General features: G+C 45.4%; 1 protein-coding gene across 3 annotated transcripts in view; it reads right to left on the minus strand.

Annotated features, from left to right (window-relative positions):
• Positions 1 to 11,225: 11,225 nt before the first annotated feature.
• Positions 11,226 to 17,439, minus strand: part of STAMBPL1 (STAM binding protein like 1) — a 107,489-nt gene continuing 101,275 nt past the window's right edge. For all 3 annotated transcript variants that reach the window (XM_068258300.1, XM_068258298.1, XM_068258299.1), the window contains exons 10-11: positions 15,635 to 15,734; positions 11,226 to 11,533 (exon numbers count right to left, since the gene is read on the minus strand). In XM_068258300.1, coding sequence (XP_068114401.1) covers positions 11,477 to 11,533; positions 15,635 to 15,734 — 157 coding nt within the window. In that variant the 3' untranslated portion in view covers positions 11,226 to 11,476. The remainder of the gene's footprint in view (positions 11,534 to 15,634; positions 15,735 to 17,439) is intronic.

A 17,439-nucleotide genomic window follows, 5' to 3' on the forward strand; every position in this document is an offset into this window, starting at 1 on the left:
GTGTAACCAGTTCAACCAGAAAGATTTGCAGTCAGGAAAATAGAACTACAGTCACTGTGTAATTAATTGCACAAAAAAACTCCCTGAGGCAGGCAAAAAGGGCGCCGATATAGGCTGTAATTGAGTTACGGCTATAGCTGCGCTCAGAGGGTAACTTGGATGCCAACAAAAGGCAGAACCTAAACTACCAGAAAAACAGCGCATTTCAGCTGCCAGCTGGTCTCATCACGTTTCAGTGGTTAGTGTGCTTGCCCACCACACAGTGAAACCCAGGTTCAAATCCCAGCCAATGTGAGTTGGCTTTTATGCTACAAATCCTTAAAGGGAACCTAAACGGAGGATATGGATTTTTCCTTTTAAAATAATACCAGTTGCCCGAATCGCCTGCTGATCCTGTGTCTCTAATACTTTTAGCCACAGCCCCTGAACAAGCATGCAGATCAGGTGCTCTGACTGAAGTTAGACTGGATTAGCTGCATGCTTGTTTCAGGGTGCGATTCAGCCACTATTGCAGTCACAAAGATCAGCTGGACTGCCAGGCAACTGGTATTGTTTACAGGAAACATCCATATCACTCTCAGTTAAGGTTCCCTTTAAGCAACCTAATGTTTCTATTGCATTGAGCATAAATAGTAAATTTTAGGCCAGCTTCAGTTACTACTGTAGTGGTACCGTGGTTAGTGTGCTTGCCCACCACACAGTGAGATCTGGGTTCGATTCCCAGCCATGGTATGATGTATACTGGTTTTTGAAATAGGATAATTCCCTGGCAGATGAGACCCTCCTCCCTCTGGTAGGAGGGAATAGGTAGAAGGGGAGGAGGGAGGTGGGAGGAGACCCACAAGAGGCTAATTAAAATCTCTGTAGCAGCTGTCCCATAACTAATTAGTGTAGGCAGACAACTGAGTCAAATGGTATAAGGACCTTGCTTGAAGGAGGGAGGGCGGGCGGACCTCCAGCAGTGAGACCAGTGTGTTTGGCAATAATGTGTCTGCTGACAGTGATATGGAGGGTCAAAGTTTTGCTCAATAGAGCATTATGGGGCGAATCAAACTTCCGCAAAAGTTCGCCTGATGCAGGCGAACGCGAACCCCCAAAGTTCGCCTGGAACCGTTCGCAGGCGAACCGTTCACGACATCTCTACTTGAGAGAGGACATCTACTGTATATCTGGAACCTTGACCTGTAGGCAGGCACGGATTTACCTCACCCTATAGGCACAGATTCTGACACCCTCCATGAACCTACAAACCCCCACCCAACCGCATTACAGGTGTGCTGGCTGGCCCAGCTGTCACTTCTCCCTTACTTCCCCTGCCCATTATAGGTAGCTACAGGTGCCCCTCAGCATTAGACAGCCAGAAGTACCCTCAGTATTAAGTAGACAGTGGTGCCCCACTAGGTAGATAGAGGAACCTCAGTATTAAAGATCCTGCCAGCGGAATGCAGAGAGCAAGGTGAGTAACCTCTCACTTACACTCTCATCAGGACACAGCATAGGGAAGGAGGGAGGGAGGCGTCCTGGGAGGGGAGTGAGCCGCCTTTCCATCATCAGGTGCCTGTAGGCACGTGCCTACAGTGCCTTATGGTAAATGCGGCCCTGTCTGCCAGGTAATTTTCAGCAGCCTTCTCAAGCAGTTCATGTGGAAGTGATTCAGCTTTTTAGCACGGTGCTTGTAAACAGTCCATGACTCACAGTGGATACTGAAGGGTTAGTTCTCTTTTTCTTTTTTTGGGATGAGATGAGTCACTGGCATGAAACAGTTTTTTGCACTCACACTATCATCTTATCTTTAATGTGAATTTAACTCAGACACTCCAAAGCCCAAACTTTCTTCTGCCACGTAATTAATTCTGAAAGTGTTTCATGATAAAACGCATTGCAGTCGGTAAAAAGCTGAGCAGACGGGATTATCTCATTCAATTTACAGCTGATCACATAACTGCAAGCTAAGGCGCTGCTTTCAGAACACACTGGATGATGGAGGGGAATCTCATTAGCCATAATAGAGGCAGGGAACACTCATCTTGTGGGAACATACAGAGAGATACAGATTAGTCTTGTGGGAACACACATCCTGAAGAACGTCTTCTATAAGCATTACTTTGGTTAAGCAACAAATGCTTGTCCTGCATACAACTGACACTTTGCTAAAGTGGAAGGTATGTTTCCATGTGCATGCTTTTTTATGGATGCTTAATCGCGTGCGAATGCATACGCGTATGTGTCCATTTTTGCATGCGAATTCACATACATCATTTTTTCTTTTTTTTTTACATGTTGCATCTCTATTGACATGCCCCAAAATGCACGTGATGCGGCATTGGAAATCACTGCTGTCCAGATTTTTTTTTCTGCATGTGAATTCTGGATACAGAGGAAACAGGCCTACTGAAATACACAGCAAGGTCCCGGTTTTCCAGAACTCAGGCAACTGGAAGTCTCATCTAACTGGCATTCCTCAGGGGAAAACGGGGAGTGTGTTTTGTAGGTAATAAAATACTCAGAGCCTCCAGTGCTGTCTTCTAACCTTTCTGTAGGTCCTGGCAGCTTTCCGATGAGGGACAGGTGACACGGCGGGAGCTGTGCATGGAGGACGCCGGAAAACCACTAGGAGCTACAGGAAGGTTAGCCGATGACACAAGAGGCTCAGTATGTTACATGGGGGGAGGTTTGGGCTTTTTCGGCCAATTGCCCAAGCAACCGGCAACAGGGGATCCCCACCGGTGCCGGATACTGGGGACTTTACGTTCCGATGCAAATCTATGTGCAGAAAAGGCACACAAATTTGCATCTAGGGGAAACCGGCTCTAAATGAATTATTAAAGCACCCTGAATATGAAAAAAATGTGGTAAATGTATGCATGTATTAGGTTCTACTCCTAAGAACCGGTGCTGACCAATGCCAGTCCTCAAGGGCCAACATCCTCACACATTTTTGGCACAGCTCAATTTAATTGATGCGATTGAATCAGGAAGGGTGCGGTTCATCAGGTAGAACACATTTCTCCCACCGTCAGTCCATCCTAGACACTGGCTTGGATATGGCCCTCGAGAACTAAAGTTGGACAGCTCTGCAAGGAATAATAGATAGAGATGGTCAATGCGATGCAAAGGATTCCATCTTGCACACACACTCAATGCAGATTGTATGCAGCTTGGAAATGGGCCAATCAAATGCACTTCCTGACAATCTTGATTGGCCCAATTTCAAACTGCACGCCATGAAATCTGCATGCAGATTTGCATAATGTGAATTGAGCCATAGGGAAACAAGGACATAACCTTGCACATCAGTTGTCCCTTCAGTTATAACTGACAATAATCGATATAGTGTAAAAGGACCCATAGGTGTGAAAGTGGGGTGAAATTTCTCCACCCCAAATTTTGCCCAAAATGTCCGTCAAGGCAGAAAAGCAGGATGCACATGACAGCCATCATGATTTGGGACTGTCAGCGAGATGCAAATATGTCCATAATTCTGCAATTTTGTAATGCAAATATATGCAGCGTGACAATGGAACAATTAAATGAAAACGAGGGGTGATTGGATTCAGTCCATTTTCAAGCTGCATAAATGTGCATGGAAAATCTGCAACATTCTGCATCAACTCAAAATGATTTGCATGTCAAAGACCATCCCTAATCAGGATACTGCATATGCTCAGCTTGGACCAGTCAGATGAAGCTAAATTCAAACTATTTGGCTTCAACATCAGGTCGTATCTCCAGCAGGAAACCAACACAGCTCATCGTCACTATATGTAAATCAAAGCAGGTGATGACACCCTGTGGCGGGGATGTTACTCTGCAGCAAGAACTAAGACACTTGTCAGGATAGAAGTGAAAATAGATGAAGCAAAATACTATCACGTCTCTGAGGAAAACCTGCTGACCTCCAGAAAGTCTTCCCTGGGAAAAATATTCAGCAGAATCATACAGCAAAAATTGCTTACACAGTGGTGAGTTTAAAGGGAACCTTAACTGAGAGAGATATGGATGTTTCCTTTTAAACAATACCAGTTGCTTGGCAGTCCTGCTGATCTCTTTGGCTGCAGTAGTGGCTGAATCACACACCTGAAACAAGCATGCAGCTAATCCAGTCTGACTTCAATCAGAGCACCTGATCTGCATGCTTGTTCAGGGGCTGTGGGTAAAAATATTATGCTAGGCATGCACGGCTCGATTTTGCCGCTCGATTCTCCCACTCAATCGTTTCGCCGCTCGATTCCACAGTCAATTTTCTTATCTTCCGCTTGTTTTTCCTATCTTTTTCCATGCACTTCAATCCGGAATCGAGCGGCAAAACGATCGGCCAGGAGATCAGACACGTCCGAAATTGTCTATCGAGCTTATCCATCTTAATGGCTCAAAATAGAGCCGCGTATTCCCAGCATTAGACACAGGATCAGCAGGAGAGCCAGGCAACTGGTATTATTTTAAAAGGAAAAATCCATATCCTTCTCAGTTTAGGTTCCCTTTAAGAGAAGAGGGTAAATATCTTTGGATGGCGCAGTCCGAGTCCAGACTTGAGCCCTACTGAGCATATGCGGACTTGAAGATTGCAGTCTGCCCAGTGGTCACTAACTGACCAATCCGATTAAGCCTTTACAATTCTGTTAGGAAATGGGAGCAAATAGGAACACATTCTAGATTAGCAAAGTTGGTAGACGTATCCCAAAAGCCTCAAGACATTAATTAACCCATTAGCAGCCACATATAGCAAAGCTATATGTGCTCCCAAAACCAATTTATTCATTTTTTTTGCCACTGGGAGCTTTCATATTTACCTCCACCAGGCCGCGCTGCAATGCCGACATCCTCTTTGGAGTTCCAATCGCATGATTCTTGATGGAGAGACTCTTCCATCACCTCTACACACTTTAGATTACATTCACCAAAGACTGCGACAGGTGAGAATCTACAGCGGCGCCAATAGATTAGCGAGATAATTGGCATATCAGATCATCTTGACCTAATATGTAGCCAGATGTTCTCTCCCTTGCTCCTCCCCCTTAGTCATGTGCCACACATCATCCCTCCATGCCCCTACATAGTGACAGACAGAGTCTCTAGCCAGCAGGCTAGCAACGTGTCTGTACAGCTTTGGCTACTCATTGTCATCTGAGGGATTGTGTCCCAATCCGTGCCGGGCAACAGCAGTCAAGTGTGTACAAGGCTATAGCAACTACAAACAATCATCTTAATGCTTTCCAAATGTTTACTGAATACCTCTGTGCAGCCTAGTTGATCTTCTCATATTAGTTACTGAATGCCTCATAATACTGACAGGAATTCACATCTGAATCCTCAAACTATAATGCGAGCTCTGGGGTTAGTAACAGTACCTTCAGTAATCTAGACAGTGCTGCAATGGAAAACCTAAATGGTTCCTGTTCCAGGGTGCTCGATTTGGACTCTGTGATGACAAAACAGCTTCTGCAGCCAATGAGAAGGTAGCAAGCTTTGATACTTTCTAGCTCCTTCTCAGTTCTCACCATAGAGTAAAGATGCATACACACATCCAATTTTGATTGGCCAATCACTCACTAATTTTACCACTTCTATGGAATATGAGGGCCAACAGACTTTGAAAACTATGAACATTGTGTAGGTTAGCTCTCATACTACAGTACATGGAGGTGCTAAAATTGGGCAAAGATTAGCCAATCAAAATTGGATTTGTGCAGTGCCGGATTTACCGTAAGGCACTGTAGGCATGTGCCTACAGGCGCCTCATGATTGAAAGGTGGCCCACTCCACTCTTCTACTGCCTCCCTTCCTCCTTCCCTATGCAGAGTCCCGAGCACAGTGTAAATGAGAGGTTATTCACCTATCTCGCTGCATTCCACTGATGAGATCTCCCTTCAGTCGGGGTCACCACTAGCTACAAAGCAGTAGGTAGGCAGAGGTACCCACAGGGCCTGTTCTACACTTTTTGCTGCCTGAGGCAGACTTGTGAGGATGCACCCCCTCCCCCGATTTGCAATTATCACACAGCACCCGACAATTTACTCTGCTTCATTTAATGTTCTCACATGACATGCTGCAGCTCAACACAATCACACTGGCTGGCTGTGAGTCTGTGACAAATAAACTGCTCACCCTCAGCCACTCCATTCCTCCTTAGGAAGGTACACATAGTACAAACATGCTGCCCCCGAAATCTCTGGCCGGATGCAAATGTTTCACCTTGCTTCATGAGAGAACCGGCCCTGGGTACCCTCAGTATTAAGAGGCACCTGTAGTTATGACGGGAAAGGGAAGTAAGGGAGAAGTGACAGCTGGGCCAGCCAGGTCACATGCAGTGCAGTTTAATGGGGGTTTGAAGGTTCATGGAGGGTGAAGTCTAAGGTTCCAAGACATCTGTGCCTATACGTTCCAGTGATGTAAATCCGGGCCTGGATGTGTGTACCAGGCTTTATGTGTTAGGCCATGGAAAAGACCAGCCTATCTGTTCACATGATGAAAAAGTGTACAGCGTGACTGAAGAGCAGCTGCTCCGTTTGTCATTACAGAATGTAATCTGACTCATTGGAGGTGTTTTGGCGCCTCTCAGTGGATCAAATAAAAAAGTACACTTGAATTCACAATGAATAAATTGATTATTATTATTTAGTATTTATAGAGCCGACATCTTCTGCAGCGCTGTACAGAGTATATAGTCTTGTCACTCAGAGAAGCTCACAATCTAATCCCTACCATAGTCACAGGGGCGTTGCTAGCCCCAAAGATCAGTGGCACGTGCCCCGGATCTATTCTGGGGTGCCCGGGATGTCCACCAGGCAGAGTAGAGGTACCACAGCACCCAGCATAGCACTACACCACACCCCGCGTGGCACCACAGCACCCAACATGGCATTACAGCACCCAGCATGCCCCATAGAGGCAACATAGCACCCAGCGTGGCACCACAGAACATGGCAATGAGGGGTATGCTGGGTGCCTCTATGTGGGCATATTGGGTGCTGTGATGCCATGCTGGGTGCTGTGATTCCTTTATGGGGGCATGCAGGGAGCTGTGGTTCTTCTGTGGGGGCATGCTGGGAGTTTTGGTGCGTCAATGGGAGCCCCATGGGAGTATGGGAGGGGGTCCGCTAGAAGGCCATGGAATGCTATGGGTGTGGGGCTGGCAGCAGGCCAGCTCGTCCAGCAGAAAGTCAGACCAGCCAGCACAGAAGTCTGGTAACTACGCCTATTTGTGTGATATGCTGCATTTTTTTTTGGGGGGGGGGGGGGGGGCATTCAAGGAGAAGGGAGCTTCATCCAACATTTTGCTGGGCAGGCCAACTTACACTGCTATTAAGTTCTTGTAAATTTGGCACCACCCATGGCCACACCCACATTTTGGTGCATGGCCACACCCATTTTTCAGCTGGAGTGCCCAAAAGTGCCCCAGATCTCTTAGGATCCTAGCAACGCCCCTGCATAGTCATGTCTTTATACATATCTATGGATCATATATATGAAGAATTAACACAATGAAGAATTTACACATTTACTTACATAATAAATGGACAGCTGATCTACAGTATTCCATGGAGGGCAGCTCAGTGCTGTATGAAGGTGCAGAGACCCAGTGGAAAACACTGTCCATGCCACCAACCAAGTAGGTTTAGAAACCACGTGTTAGCTTACCTGCTAACAGTATTTTTAGTCACTCCAGGACAGGTACACTTTGAGATTTAGCTCCTCCCAGAAACAGGAAACATCCCAGAGCCTCCCTATAAATTAAAAATGGAACCGGAGGTCAGGCAGTATAATGACAAGTAACAGGAACCAACCTTAACCTTATGTTTATACATTCTATATAAAACACAACCATTCCATTACAAAATCGAGAACATACAGATTTTAATAAATCATATGTATATTATCTATATTATTATCCCATTGAAAGGGTGGGTACCCCTACCTGTCCTGGAGTGACTAAAAATACCGTTAGCAGGTAAGCTAACATGTGGTTTTTCCAGTACACTCCAGGACAGGTACACTTCGAGATGATAAACAAGAAAATACGTTTACACACCTTAGGGCGGGTTTACTGCCTCCAGGACAGTTCTCCCAAAGCTTTGATCCCTTGCAGATAGCCGGTCAAGCTTGTAATGTTTCATAAAGGTGTTAAGACTCTTCCATGTTGCAGCTTTACAGATGTCCAAAGGCGATATTCCCTGCCTATAGGCCCATGTCGTAGCAGCTGCCCTTGTAGAGTGAGCTTTTAAGTCTAAAGGTGGGTCTTTCCCTGCGGCTCTATAAGCTTCTCTTATACAATCTTTGATCCATCTAGCCATCGTTGTGGCTGAAGCTTTAGCTCCTTTATGTTTACCTGAAAAGTTTACAAACAAAGATTCCGTCTTCCTAAAATCTTTCACTTTGTCCAGGTATGCTGATAGGTTTTCTTTAACATCCAGTCTATGCCATCTTACTTCTTCCTCCGTCTTAGGATTTGTATAGAATGATGGCAGTATAATCTCCTGTGTTCTATGGTAAATATCACCTACTTTAGGAAGAAACTCCTGACTTGTTCTTAACACTACCCTGTCATCATGAAAAGAACAAAACGGCTGTCTGCACGATAACGCTTGTAGCTCACTAACTCTTCTTGCAGAGGTAATGGCTACCAAAACACGGTTTTTAACGTAGCAATACGCAAGGAATCTTTCTCCGTAAAAAAATCAGATGAAAGAGACTGTAAAACAAAAGGTAAATCACATCTGGGAAAATTTTTTACCAAAATTGGTTTACTCCTTTCAATTGACTTAATAAACCGTATGACGAGCGGATCCGTCGCTAACTTTTTATCAAAAAAAACTGATAGGGCTGCAATTTGGACTTTTATCGTGCTCAAAGCCAGCCCCTTATCCACGCCTTCCTGTAAAAATTCTAGAATGGAAGCGATTTCCGTGGATCTGAATTTAGACGTTTGTAACCATAAATTATATGTCTTCCAGTATTTCTGGTAAATTAACCTAGTATTACGTTTCCTGCTGTTTAGCAGTGTTGTAATCACTCTTGCAGACAGCCCTTTGGTTCTGAGAACTGCTTCCTCAGTAGCCACGCTGTTAGTTTCCATGTAGTTGCCTGCTGGACAGGCTGTCCCTGACAGAGAATCATATCCTTCGCTACTGGCAGTCTCCATGGAGGACCCACCGAGAGAGCCAGCAGCAAGGGGTACCATGACCTTCTGGGCCAATCCGGAGCAATTAACATCATTGTTCCGGTTGACCTTAACAATTTCTGTAACACTAGGGCCATCAGATTCAGAGGTGGGAATGCATACCTTAATGGATTGTTCCAGTCCTGCGACAGAGCATCTATTCCTACTGGATTGTCCCTTCGGCGGTTCCTGTGTCTCCTCCATTGCCACGAGGAGAATGAGGTGCTGGGACGCTGGCAGGCCGCTCCTCTTCAGTCAGCGCGCATGCGGTGACGTCATCTGCCCCGGAAACTGACTCCGGGACCCGGAAGTGCTCTCCATGCGGCCTCTGCCAGCACAATCCGGCGTCCACCGCCCGGCTGAAAGCCTCCTGCCACACTGCGTCCTCGGAGCGGCCCTCCCGCAAGCTCTCTCTCTCCACCAGGACAACCAGAGTCTGCTGCAGGGACCTGGGTAAGCTGAATGGGGAATTTTTATAACCCAGCCTCCCAGACAAACTTTGCGTGCACCACTCGCCCCTAGCCCCCCAGGCTCTCCGGGACAGCTGTACACTTAGGGAAGCATGTTCCTGGAACAGGAAACATCCTATACTGCCTGACCTCCGGTTCCATTTTTAATTTATAGGGAGGCTCTGGGATGTTTCCTGTTTCTGGGAGGAGCTAAATCTCAAAGTGTACCTGTCCTGGAGTGTACTGGAAAAAAATTGGTCGTGGGCCGAAAGGTGTGGTCACGGGCCCAAGTCATCAATATTACTCTCAGGCTGCACTGATCTGCTGTCCATGGAATAGATCAGCTGTCTGTTTATTATGTAAAGAAATGTGTTAATCCCACTTCCTCTAGATTGTAAGACTTCGGCAGGGTCCTCCTCCTTATGTCTCCTACCTGTTTATGCACCTCCATTACTGTGCACCCATCCTATGGATCTGAGTGAACTCTTGAGTGAATGCGACTTGCCTAATCTCCATGCTCCATCCAGTGACTGACAAAGCATAAGGGCCACTGATGCATTTGTATCCGCTTCTGTTCGCTTTTTAGCATCTTTAAGGCCTCGTTCACATCTGAGGAGCGCAGATGGCCGTGCGATCCGAACGCAGTGCATCCGATCGCACGCCATCTGCGCTGCTGCTGATCCCATCCATTGACAGTGATGGGATCAGCTCTGCGCTTGCGGGCAAAATGCAGGCAGCAGTACGCAAGCGCTTCCCAGCGCATCGTACTGCTGCGCAGCGCAGTAGATGTGAACTGTAGAAGGGCTGTCTATGCCCTTCTGCCCGTTCCTGCTTTTGTCCGCACGGAAGCGCGTATGATGTGAACGAGGTCTAACATTGATGTGTAACTGAAAAGCGGACACAACTGCACAAGTGGGCTCAGGCCCTCACCTTGTACTCATACTGTGCTGCTTGATCTGGTTTTCATGTATTCCTGTCTTATTGCTGACTGTATGTCACCCCTAAATATTGTCTGCAACCTTAACTAATGTCCAGTGCTACGTAATATGTTGGCGCTTTATAAATACAATAAATAAAACATTCTTTATTGATTTCATTCATTGTAAATGGATGTGTACTTTTCATCTGTTCCTCTGAGAGGCTCCAGAGCACCTCCAGTGAAATAGATTATATTCTGTAATGAGGAGAAACAGAACAGCTGATGATGAAACAGCTGCTCTTGAGGTCTCTTTTCCATGAACTGTTGAGCTGTGTGCTCAGCAAGCAGTTGCCAGGCAGCAGTGAGCAGTTACCAGGCAGCAACAAGCAGTTACCAGGCAGCAGTGAGCAGTTGTGAGAGTTTGATAGGCATTTCACTGCCTAGAAACAGTTCGTGGAAAAGAGACCTTAATTCTGCTGTACACTTTTCCTGCAGGTAAAACAAATAGGTGAATGGACTCATACACAAGTACCCTTTACACTACCTCATAAGATAGTAGACTTCCACTTTCCTGCATGGTTATGACATTCCCCACATGTATCCAAAGTAAAAGCTGCAGGTATGTATCTTTAATGTATGTCAGTTTGTTGTGAAAAGTTTTAACAGTTTAGAAAAAAAACAAAAAACAATGATACACTAGGACTGTTCACTGAAGCATACCTTTAATTCCAGGCCTCTGGCGATCTAATATATGGTTGATGGTATAGGTTCTGTTTCTATAACCACACAGGCCGTACTAGGTCAAAATAAACAAAAACAAAATCCAAAAGGCGTAGGATCAATAAATAGGAAACCATTACATTTAAAAATGATAAATTAGAAAAACAGTCCACTTGTTATTCCTGGGAAACGGCGTAATAAAAATGTATGGACAGAGGCCGCTGGTCACTATCACCTCAGATCCAGGACGGACATTTTCACCTCTTTTACAATCACGTGTCTGCAAACCTGAAAACAAGAACACGGATTATAACGTTTACAGTCGTATTCCTGAACGTTCTCAGCTCAGAAGCTCTGAGGTGCAGCTCACAGGAAAGGCGGTGGTGTACTCCATAGTTGTTTGTTTCAAAAGTAAGCTCTACAACAAGGCTAGGCAAACTACGGCCAAATTAACCCACTAGTGTTATGAATCTGGCCCACTGATACAGAGTCGGGTTTCTCTCCTCCCTCCCTGCAACGTTGTGTGCAGTGATTTCACATAGGTATTTCACACCCAATCGCACTCTTCAGTGGCGATCTCCATGGCTACGGCGGCATCATGTAACCTGTCACTAGTACAAACCAGTGTGTCACAAAGCTTCTGTGGTCATGGAGATCGCTGCTGGCCATGGAGATCACCTGCAAAGTTGCGTGCAGTGCTTTCGCATAGGTTTAACTCACCCAACCACACTTTTCAGTGGTGATCTCTACGGCCACAGCAATGTCATGTGACCTGCCGGCAGTACGTACCAGTGTGTCACATGATGCCGCTGTGGCCATGGAGATCACTGCTGGAAAGAGTGATTGGGTGAGTTACAACTACAGCACAAAACCCACTTGCAAGTGTCTGGGATGGGAGGAAGGTTGGGAGGGATGCAGCAGGCATGTGGGCTTCTACAGCAAAATGACCCGCAACCAAAAAACTTCTGCCCACCCCTGCTTCAGAAGCGCAATGAGACGGTTTAATTACATAAATAATAAATGAAAAAGGAGGACACTGGTTCTAAAGCAGGGAATTTAGGAGCGTTTCACACGGCTGGCATCTCGTTTTGCTGATGCTTAACATTTTTCTGTCGTTCTGTTGTCATCAGAGCTGGGTCAAGGTCCTCCAGCACCCAAGGCTGAGACACCAAAGTGTGCCCCTCCATCCCTCCCACCCCAGCTGTCACACATTGATTGCTATTAGACTAAGAGGTGCCCCAGGGCCCCCAACACTTTAATCTCTAGTTATCTGGATTGTAGCCACTGCCTTTTCTTATTTCTCTCTGCTTTAAACACAATAGGGGAATGATAGCTGAGTGAGTTGTGCCCCCCCTCTTACACTGCACCCTGAGGCTGGAGCTTCTCTCGCCTCTGCCTCGGCAGGGTCCTTGTTGTCATGTTTCAAGCCCCTAAGGTGATACGGAACCATGAAAGCATCCAATGCTAGAGGCTCCATGCAGTGTGTCGGAAAATTAGATTGGCTGCGTTGCATGCGCAATTGTCAACAAACACATTGAGATTAACACTTCCATTCCCCTCAGTGCAGGACGCGGTGGAGAGGAGGATGGACGCCCGCAGCCATCCATCTGAACCAGCCCTCACTAATGACTCTTGGGGTCTTTAGGTGTCCATCAACAGTACAATCCGCTTAGCAATCAACAGTGCGATTAATGCAATCAATTGTTCAAGGTAACCAACAAAGGGGAAAACGATAAGTAATCCGATAAGGCTAAAAGAGATGTCCTGCAATTCAGATTGACTGAACGATCATTCCTTGTCAATCGGCACCATCAATAGTACCTAATCTGATTGATGGTATAGTTGATCGTTTGGGCTTTTTTGTGCATCGCCAACCATCACCGTCCTACTAAGGTACCCATGAACGGTACAATCTCCTAAAGTCACATGCAGTGTTGCCAACTCATCCCTTTAATTACTGACACATATGAATTATACAGGTTTTGTGGCTTGTTAAATGCAGTTAAGGCACTGGTTATCTGCAAATAGTCCCAGAACCTGTATAACTTAGATGTGTCAGTAATTAAAGGGATGAGTTGGCAACACTGGTCACATGGCAGTTTTATTAACCTTTTGTTTGTGATGAACACATGGTTTAAGCCTCATAATATAGCTGCGGTGATCTCCAAGACATAGCAGGCAATGGTATGGATTTTATCAGTAAAATCACTATAAAAACCATAACCGAACCTCAAATATTTTTTCTATTTTTACATTCCAATGGGAATTACGCCTAAAAGGTTCCCTCGTGTTCTGTAAGGAGTCCAAATACTTCATGTATTCAATGTTTATTTGTAGCGCTGTTCTCTTTTTTTTTTTTTTTTTTAAACTTTGTTACGTTTTGATTCTCATGCAATCTCCTGTGTGCCAGTGCATGGGTGCTTCCAGTCTGGATTTCTGATTTCTCCCCCTGAAGTTGGAATTGGCCGGTGAAAAGTTCTCAAACCTGACACTAGTTTGTGCATGAAGATATGCAAAAAAGGGGCCTGGAAAATAAGGGGATTGGCGCTAGTTAGTAATATTCTAGTGCTGGGTTCCAATAGTAAAATATCACTAATGTTTACTGATATTTTACTATGGATAAACCTAAACCTACTCTCACACAGAACCCTCCCTCTACTGATGCATAACCCTAAGACCCCCCCCCCCCCTGGTGGTGCCTAACCCTAATAACCCCCCCGGTGCCAAACCCTAATCCCCCCCTGGTGGTACGAAACTCTATGATCCCCAGTGTTCTCCTCGGGCCCTTTTAGCTGGGTGCTCCACCTGGCTGTCATCGGCTCACCTTCTCCTATGCTATAAGCAGAGTTGTGCACAGATGCATCAGCCCTGCATTCTCTCATATTGCCCCACCCGGCTACTTTTTCATGCCACCCGGCTACTATTTCATGCCACCCGGCTGGGGAGAACACTGTCCCCACCCTCCTCCCGGTGCCTAACCTTGACCCACCTTTTTCCGGGTAGGTTTAGGGGCTGACTAAACCTACCCCCCTCCTAAACCTCAACTCACCCTCTGCCGCAAGCAAGGTGAATTTCAGCACCCAGAGGCACCTGATTAGCGGCAGTGAAAGTAAATAGCAGCGCCCAATAGCATTGCGGGGACCAGGGGCTTGTGGAAATGCTAATTACAGCATTGCATAGCGAGTGCTCCGCAAAATTTGATGAAGGACCACACAGTGCATGGAGCATACTTCCTTCAAAATACTGTGTGAACGGCTGGGGGATAGGTAAAACCTTGATGCTACAACCCCACTTCTTAATACAGCACCAGGAAGTCAACCAGTCCACACCCGTATCCACCAAGGGTGCAACAACAGTCCAAATGAAGAAAGACTGGGTCTCAACCTGGATTTTAGGCTAATTGGCCAATTTTTATTGAAGCACTTGATAAAGACCATCTGGTCGAAACGTTGTGCTCTAGCACTGTGGTTCTGCAAATAAAAATTGGCCAATTGGCCTAAAAACCAGGTCGAGACCCAGTCTTTCTTCATTTGGACTGAAGGGCTGGGGGACCCTACCGGCAAACAGCTTTTTCAGGGACCATCACCTGCTCTGCTCTCTTCTCATTATCCAGGCCAAATACCCAACGCAGAGGGAGGATAAAGAGTGCAGAGAGACATTTTACAACCAGGGAGGGGCGGAGTACTTACAAAGCAGTGAGGACATTTTGGGAGATATTTCATATCAACTTCCTCCTGTTTTTGAAGGACCCAATTCCAAGCTGCACACAATTTGCATGGAATGTTCATGCAAGCTGGAATTATTGAGGTCTCTTTAAAGAGAACATGAGGTGGGGTTCTGACAATGCAATCCACATACAGAGGCTGGGTCTGCCTATACTGCCCAGCCTCTGTTGCCATTTCAATCCTCCCTAAGCCCCCCTGCGCTCTGTGATCACCCATAAATCACAGCGTGTCGCAGCGGGCTGTGTTTACCTCTGTACTGTCAGTTTGCCGCTTCCCCCGCCTCCTGCATAGCTCCGGTCCCCGCCCGCGTCCCTTCCCTCCCCGCTGATTGGAGGGAAGGGACACGTGCGGGACCGAGCTATGCAGGAGGCGGGGGGAGCGGCGAGACTGATAGTACAAAGGTAAACACAGCCCGCACAGCGCGGCTGTGATTTACGGGGCATAGCAGAGCGCAGGGGGAACTTAGGGGAGATTGAAAAAGCAACAGAGGCTGGACAGTATAGGCAGACCCAGCCTCTGTACGTGGATTGCATTGCCAGAACCCCGCCTCGGGTTCTCTTTAACCATCTTAGCTTTGCCTTTGATCATCTGTTAAACATGCATCAGAATCACCTCCTCCAGGCACAGACATACCACACACCCATCATAGCAAGCATTTCCTTACACTGAACGGTCTTGGCTCTTTGCTGTGAGGGTGGAAGCCTTTCTTCTTACAGGCAGACACTTCCAGCATGCCAGCATTCGTAAGTCGAAATATTCCAGTGCTGAAAGGAAGACAAATATTTTAAAAATACATCTAGTGATTTTAGAGGTTTTTTTAACCGGTTCAGCGCCGCAGTACCGAAAATCTCATGCATCCGAGCAACGTTCACCTCCCATTCATTCGCCAATAACTTTATTGCTACTTATCACAATGAATTGATCTATATCTTGTTTTTTCCGCCACTAATTAGGCTTTCTTTGGGTAGTACATTTTGCTAAGAATTATTTTTTTCTAAATCCATTTTAACAGGCAGATTAAGAAAGAAATGAAAAAAATTCATTATTTCTCAGTTTTTGGCCATTATAGTTTGAAATTAATATATACGCTACCGTAATTAAAACTCATGTATTTTATTTGCCCATCTGTCTCGGTTATTAAACCGTTTAAACGATGTCCCTATCATAATTTATGGTGCCGATATTTCATTTAGAAATAAAGGTGCATTTTTTCAATTTGCGTCCATCACTATTTATAAGCTTATAATTTTAAATAATATAATAACATACTTTCTTGACATGCATATTTAAAAAGTTCAGACCCTTGGGTAACTATTTATGATGTTTTTGGTTTTTTTTTATTGTATTTTTTTTATTATTTTTTTTAATGAAAAGTGTATGTGGGTAATTTTTGGTGTGGGAGGGAAATTGCTAATTTTAAATGTAAGATAATGTAATTCTTTAATTAAAACTGTGTGTGGGTGTAGTTTACTATTTGGCCACAAGATGGCCACCGTGAGAAAAGTCCTGGATGCGAACGATGTCGCATCCAGGAACTTAAATGCAGGGGAGTTGTTTCCTGGGGGGCAGAAATACCACGCTCTCTGGATAGAAAGCGTCGGTATTTCTGCAGGGAAGTTAGATCGGTGAATGGGAATTATATTCCCATTCACTGATCGGGGGGCTAGCGGCGGGCGGCGGGTGCACGCGCTCGATCGCGCGCACCACGCAGGGAAAGTAGCAGTGCCTTTCTGGACGAGAAAGCTCGTCCAGAAAGGCCGAACTGGTTATATTATATTCTGGCCTAAAAATAGCTCTTTCTATTTGAAGCAGATGCAAAGTTGAAAAGTTCATATACGCTCTACTCCCCTCACCTCCAGCTAGTCGGTGCAGGATCTGGGAAGCCAAACCAGTCCAAGAGTACAAGCAAAGAAGGATACGCAGGCCAGACCAGATGGAAAAAAAAAGCTGAACATTTTTATTTGAAAAATTCCACAAAAACAGTGCAATAAATGGAAGACAGGATAAGCTAACGCGTATCGGGCTTACAATCTGCCCTTAATCATAGCTAAAATAGATCTGTCTAGAAAAAGGCTTATATGCAGGTGGGGGGAGAAAAAAACCCCACCCACTCACTATATAGCCCAATGTATAAATGGAAGAATACATATAATAGTGCATACAATATAAATGCAATGTAAAGGGAGGAGGAAGAACAACCATCTGGATACATCCTTTCATATTTTTGCAATGATCTTATTTTCCATGCAGATGGTTGTTCTTCCTCCTCCCTTTACATTGCATTTATTGTATGCACTATTATATGTATTCTTCCATTTATTGCATTTCTCATGTATTTTTCTAGTGGTAACTTTTTTACATTTTTATATTTTCTTAAATTTCATACTATTGATATTAAATATGTCTGTAACATGTTTTTGTATATATGGATGTATTGTACCTTAAAGGTTTGGGCTATATAGTGAGTGG

The sequence above is a fragment of the Hyperolius riggenbachi genome, chromosome 10 (assembly GCF_040937935.1).
Source record: "Hyperolius riggenbachi isolate aHypRig1 chromosome 10, aHypRig1.pri, whole genome shotgun sequence".
NCBI lineage: Eukaryota > Metazoa > Chordata > Amphibia > Anura > Hyperoliidae > Hyperolius > Hyperolius riggenbachi.